This window comes from Bactrocera latifrons, unplaced genomic scaffold (assembly GCF_001853355.1).
Source record: "Bactrocera latifrons isolate USDA-ARS-PBARC rearing strain unplaced genomic scaffold, ASM185335v1 scaffold_17, whole genome shotgun sequence".
In the NCBI taxonomy this organism is placed as follows: Eukaryota; Metazoa; Arthropoda; class Insecta; order Diptera; family Tephritidae; genus Bactrocera; species Bactrocera latifrons.
This window is the reverse complement of record NW_017535185.1, coordinates 789,986-795,524: the sequence shown is the minus strand read 5'-3', so window position 1 is coordinate 795,524 and position 5,539 is coordinate 789,986. Positions and strand designations below refer to the sequence as shown.

At 38.9% G+C, this 5,539-nt stretch overlaps 1 protein-coding gene across 1 annotated transcript in view; it reads left to right on the top strand.

Annotated features, from left to right (window-relative positions):
• Positions 1-5,228, top strand: part of LOC108966821 (flocculation protein FLO11) — a 265,014-nt gene extending 259,786 nt beyond the window's left edge. The window contains exon 2 of the mRNA XM_018929915.1: positions 1,278-5,228. Coding sequence (XP_018785460.1) covers positions 1,278-3,481 — 2,204 coding nt within the window. The 3' untranslated portion in view covers positions 3,482-5,228. The remainder of the gene's footprint in view (positions 1-1,277) is intronic.
• The last annotated feature ends 311 nt before the right edge of the window (positions 5,229-5,539 follow it).

Genomic DNA, 5,539 nt, shown 5'->3' with positions numbered 1-5,539 from the left:
AAAAAAAAAAAAAAAAAAAAAAAAAAAAAAAAAAAAAAAAAAAAAAAAAAAAAAAAAAAAAAAAAAAAAAAAAGTCGGGTCACAAACATAAACAGACATACACACGCCTACGCACACACACACACACACATATCCATAATGTGGCTAAACAAATGCGAAAATCAAAGAAGTTGCGTAAATACAGGTCTCTCTCTCTCACGCATTTGTTTACATTTACGCTTGCAACCGCAGCATGCAACAAAGCTGAAATGTCAATTTGCTGTCAAGAGAAGAACAGCAAAGCCAGCGCATGCATGGCAGTAGAAGAAGCGCTTAAAACAATAGTTGCTCGACAAGGAATGCTTCTGTTGCCGAACAAATAGCAAACATGCGACGGGAGATTACTCATATGACTCCTTGGTCGACCATGGTAAACAAATGTCACTTGCCGCATGCCACATGCTACATGCAAAATTCAATGATAGTTGTTCTTATTAGAAAGTAGTTGTATAACGGTGCTTCATATGTTTGTAGGTTATTGCGCGTTTACAAAAAGCAAAGAAAACTGAGGAGCAAGTATGAAGAAGTATGAGTATCGAGTATGAAGACTCGATGATCTTAGCTCTAGCATTTTTTGAGCGGAGAAGAGCAATTTTCACTTTTCTTTGAGAAATATTTTCAAAAATGCACCAAAACTCTCTATAATTATCATAACGGGTAAATCCAGAAGAGGTACTTTTCTCAATAGCGTTGTTTTTGACAGATCGCTTCGTTCTATAGGCGCTTGAAAAGTTCCAAGAAGATCCGACGTTTTCGAGCCAAATTTTGCTCAGCGATGAGGCCAACTTAAGAGACTCAAAAGCGATCGTTTTATCCAGAAAAACCAACGGTTCGGGTGCGGTGGAATCATCGGTCCATATTTCCCCCTTCGATTCAGACCTTGAAGCAAAACATCGCTCGTGTCTTTCGCAATTTATTCGTCGAAATCCACGAACTAGTTATCAAAAATTGGACTTAACGGATGGACCGTCTGAAACATAGCCGCGACCAACATCTGAAAGAGATAATATTCAAAACTAAAACGCCAAAAAAAGTTCTTTCGAATGATAATAAATATACCCCGCAAAATTTGAAGTTTCTGTGTTTTTTTTTTTGAAAGAGTTAGAAACCTCCAAATGGATCACCTTTTACAATGAATTACCAAAATTTTGTCACAATAACTTCTTAAAACTTTCTCTCACAAATGAAAATATATTCTAATACAAATTTTATTTACTTCTCTTTCTACTCTATCCCAGTTTCTTTCGACTACGACTGCAGTCAGGTAGAATGTGCTACGAATACCGACAGCTGTCCGCCAGATAGCATAGAAAGTGAGCCAGCGCCTTCATTCGATGTGCTATATGGACCCGAAGAGCTCATGCCACCGCATGACTTCTACGATGAGGTGGAAGATCTGGGCGATGCGGTGGAGCAACACTTTGATGAACTACCAATGGAATTGAGTGATGTTACTGCGTTGCCATTTGCAGCAAATTCGACATTAGGTCAGCTGTCCGATGATAGAGCCACAAAAGGCTTGGAGACTGAAAAAGGGCCTGAACTTGTGCTGGTGAAGCGTCAGCTTTACTTTGACAATGGTCCTACCGAAGCCATAGGTGAGCATGAGCGCATGCTACAAATATGTTGTCCGACCATGACACTTGAGAGTCTACAACGACGGCGGAGACGACGTTATTCTAGTGTAGAAGATTGCAAGTGCAAGCCCTGCAAGCCGCTACCGCAGTGTGCGAGCGGTGAGGTTGCCGTAAGAGTGCACGAGGCTAAAGGTGTACCAGGTGACTGTTGTCCAAGTTACATCTGCACGCCTAAAAAAGAATGTAACGATGCTGATGTGCAACAATACTGGCGTGATGCATGCACACGTTGCAGCTGCCATGGCGAAAATGGACCTGAACTTTGCCACAATGAATGCCCTATGAATGAAATGGGCGAGATTGAGATACAGCGCAGTTGTTACGCTTCCGATTCGAATGAGCCCATGTTGCATGGCAGCAATTGGTATGAGAACAATTGGTGCACCAAATGTCATTGTGAAAATGGTGAGCGTGAATGTGTGGGAAGCTTGTGTATGCCCACCACTTGCAGTAACCCCGTAAAAATACCTGGACAATGTTGCCCACAGTGTCCAGTGGGTGTGGAAAATATATTGATTGCGCACGAGAACTCGATAGGCACAAGTAAATCTAGCCAAGCTGATAAAGAACTGCAAAGTGAATCCACAACAACTATAGCCATAATACTTGATAACGGTACGAATACAAGCTCCCCGGAACCTTCTGCCTTAGCCACTTCCACTTTGACTTCCTTAGAGACATCCTCAGAATCTTCAACAGTGCTTATTGCCGTCGAGAAGCAGTCAACTAGTAGTGAAGAGAAAACGGAGCTTACACACCCTTCAAGTGCAACCACTGATATATCTACGACTGATGTATCGGCGAGTACCACTGAATCCACAACCACTACTAGAAGCATTGATGATATTGCATCCGAGTCTTACTTCGGTCCTGTGATCCACACATCCACCGAGGAGAGTAGTACCTCGACGCATGTGGTGTTAGACCAAACTGGTGAAAAGACAACGCAGTCTATATTGGAACCAAAGTCTGATATTTCTACGTCTACTTCTTATTTAAACTCGGAATCGACATCCACTGTTGAACCAACACCGACGCCTGCATTTGTGAGCAGCACTAATGATACAGTTTCTACTGAAACGTCTACAATCGAATTGTCAAAGAGTACAGAGAATAGCAAGGAGTTCAGTACGACAACAAGCGCTTCAGTGGCTGACAACCTTTCGACTACGGTTGCTGCTTCTTATAAAGAAATTACAACATCCACGGAAACTTCACAAGAAACACCGCTCGCCATTGGTAATACTGAGTCTACAACTACCACCAACTTCAAGCCAACTGAATCGACGACTACAGAACTGGATTCCACTAGTTCCACAATTGGATTTTCTAGTACCACTTCAGTTGGGTCAACTACAACCATATCAACGACATCTTTGGTATCTGTGGAGACAAGCTCTACACATCTTTACAGTCCCTCAACCAGCTCGCCTCTTCCCAGCACCGAAAGTCCAAAGACATCCACCACTTTCACCACAAATTCACCATACTCCAGCACCGCAGCCACACAAACCGTTTCAACTGTCATTTCTTGGTACACATTTTCAACGTCGGCACCCTCACCGCCCATACCACAACCGACTGTCTATCAGCCGAGTGTACGACAGTTCTTCACACGTCCCGAGGTGCGTTATATAGGCGCAACAGTATTTGTCGCTTTCACTGTCATATGCGCGCTAGCGGTGTGGAAATTTTGTATGCCATCACGTAGCGAGAGACTAAAAAATCATTATCGAACGGTGCCCAGCTCGGAAGCGACCAGTTTGAGTCACATTTCAAGTACGTCGCACTCGTCTATGGCATAGATGGTGACCGAATGAGAAAGGGAAGTAGGAAATAAACAGAGATTAAGTGTTAGAAGGTGCTGCCATGATTCTCAGTGGTGGGCGCAGACTTTTTAAAACTGAATTACATATGTTGTTGTAGTTAAGAAACTTAGTCAAGTTTATGTTTAAGTTGCTATGGTGGGTATGACATATTATTTAGTTTTGGGGGATAATCGCTGTTAAAAGAATTACAGGTCGGGTTGCTAAGGCCCTTAAAGTGTTACAGATGTTGGGTATTTCAAAGAATTCAAAATAAAATAATGATATTAATATCGTAAATGTTTACACAATAACCATATGGTGTATTTAGCACAGCCAGGCACCAGACTTGCACTGCTTAGCCAATTCACACACCTGAGTTGACTTTTTTTAAACGCTACTATTCAATATATAATATATAGCAATATCTATCGCAAAACCAAACTTTTCATATAAGTTATCTTCTACAAAAAAAGTAATTTCAATATGCAATACAGTTCTATGGTTTCCATAATAGGACAAATCAGAGTCTAGGTATTAAATATGATAAAAAGTAATGAGAAATGAAAATATCGGCGCTACTTCGTTAATTCCGTTAAAGTTTTGTTGTCAAAGATGCACCACGTTCTGAAGTCGAATTGCCGAAAATGTTGTTAAAAATGGAAATCGTCAAGTCCAACTGAAGGCCAATTTATAGCGCACCGAAATCGGCATATTTCTGAGGCGGATTATTACTGGTGATACGACAACGTTAACCGAAAATAGCCGTGGTCGTAGCGTTTGCTGGGTGTTTGGGGTCGTGAACATGAAATGAGGTATTATGAGGTACTTCTATACGGTCAAACAGTTAAAGCGCATCTTTACTATTAACAATTGAACCGTCTGAAGAAAGCCAGTAGCCGCATATTTGAACTAAATCGGATCATTTCAACAACTTTCAATTTTATGGAAAAATAATTTTGAACTATGCAGACCAGCTCCGACCCTAACAACCGCCATAGTCGACGTATTACGTATACTCTTGGATGACGTCTACGACAACTTATCTATTATTACCCGTTACAACAACAACGACATGTATTACATTCCTAACTGTCACTCAGTGATCGTTAGGTATAGTTAGGCTTAGTCTTAAGCTTTTGGGCGCACAATGTCGAAACACGAAACATTTTTCTGATATAAAAAAAATTCTGAGCTGAGGTATCAGGCATACAAAATCGACTTACAGCTTATGACACCCTGTATTTGTGATATTTATGAATAAGTATGAAAGTAAATTCATATATTCACTTGGCATCGCCGACACTATAACCTTCTCAAGCAAATAAACACTCAAAACTATGAAAGTGTCAAAACAAACGCCAGCAATTATTGGAAAAAATTACAACTAAAAAAACAAAATTATAATTCTCATTTTAAATCTTATTTTAATATTGTATTTACTTAGGAATTAAGCACTACACTATGGCAAATGATTATTTTTAATTTTTTTTTATTGTAACAAATTTTACTATTAAAATGCATATGTGTGTATTATATTGGAATGTACTGAAAGAAAGCGCAAAAAAAATCAGCAATTGGCAAAGATAATTTAAATAATAAATTTTGTAGGCGTTTACGTGTGTCGCAAGACAGCAAAAAACAAAAAGGGAACAACAAATTCTCACACAAATATTTATTTTTAATTTATTTGGATTTTTCTCTATTTTTGTTTTTGTACTGTCGCATTATTTAACGTAATTGGCAATTGTGTAATAATATTTTTATTGGCAATTAAAATCGCATTAAAATCAATGTGTACAAATTCATTTTGTTTTTTTTTTTTTGTTGTTGTTTTTCATTTTATTTTCCATTTCCTGATATGAAATGCGTGTCATTTCAATTTAGTGAACGCTTTTTGTTATTGTTTTGTTTTTTCTGTATTTTTTATGCACTTTTTTTGTTTTCGGTCGAAAAAACGCCTACATTAATTATGCACACACACAAACCCACACGAATCAGAAGACATTTGCAATTAAACTGATTTATTTTTATTGACATAGTTATAATTTACAGATT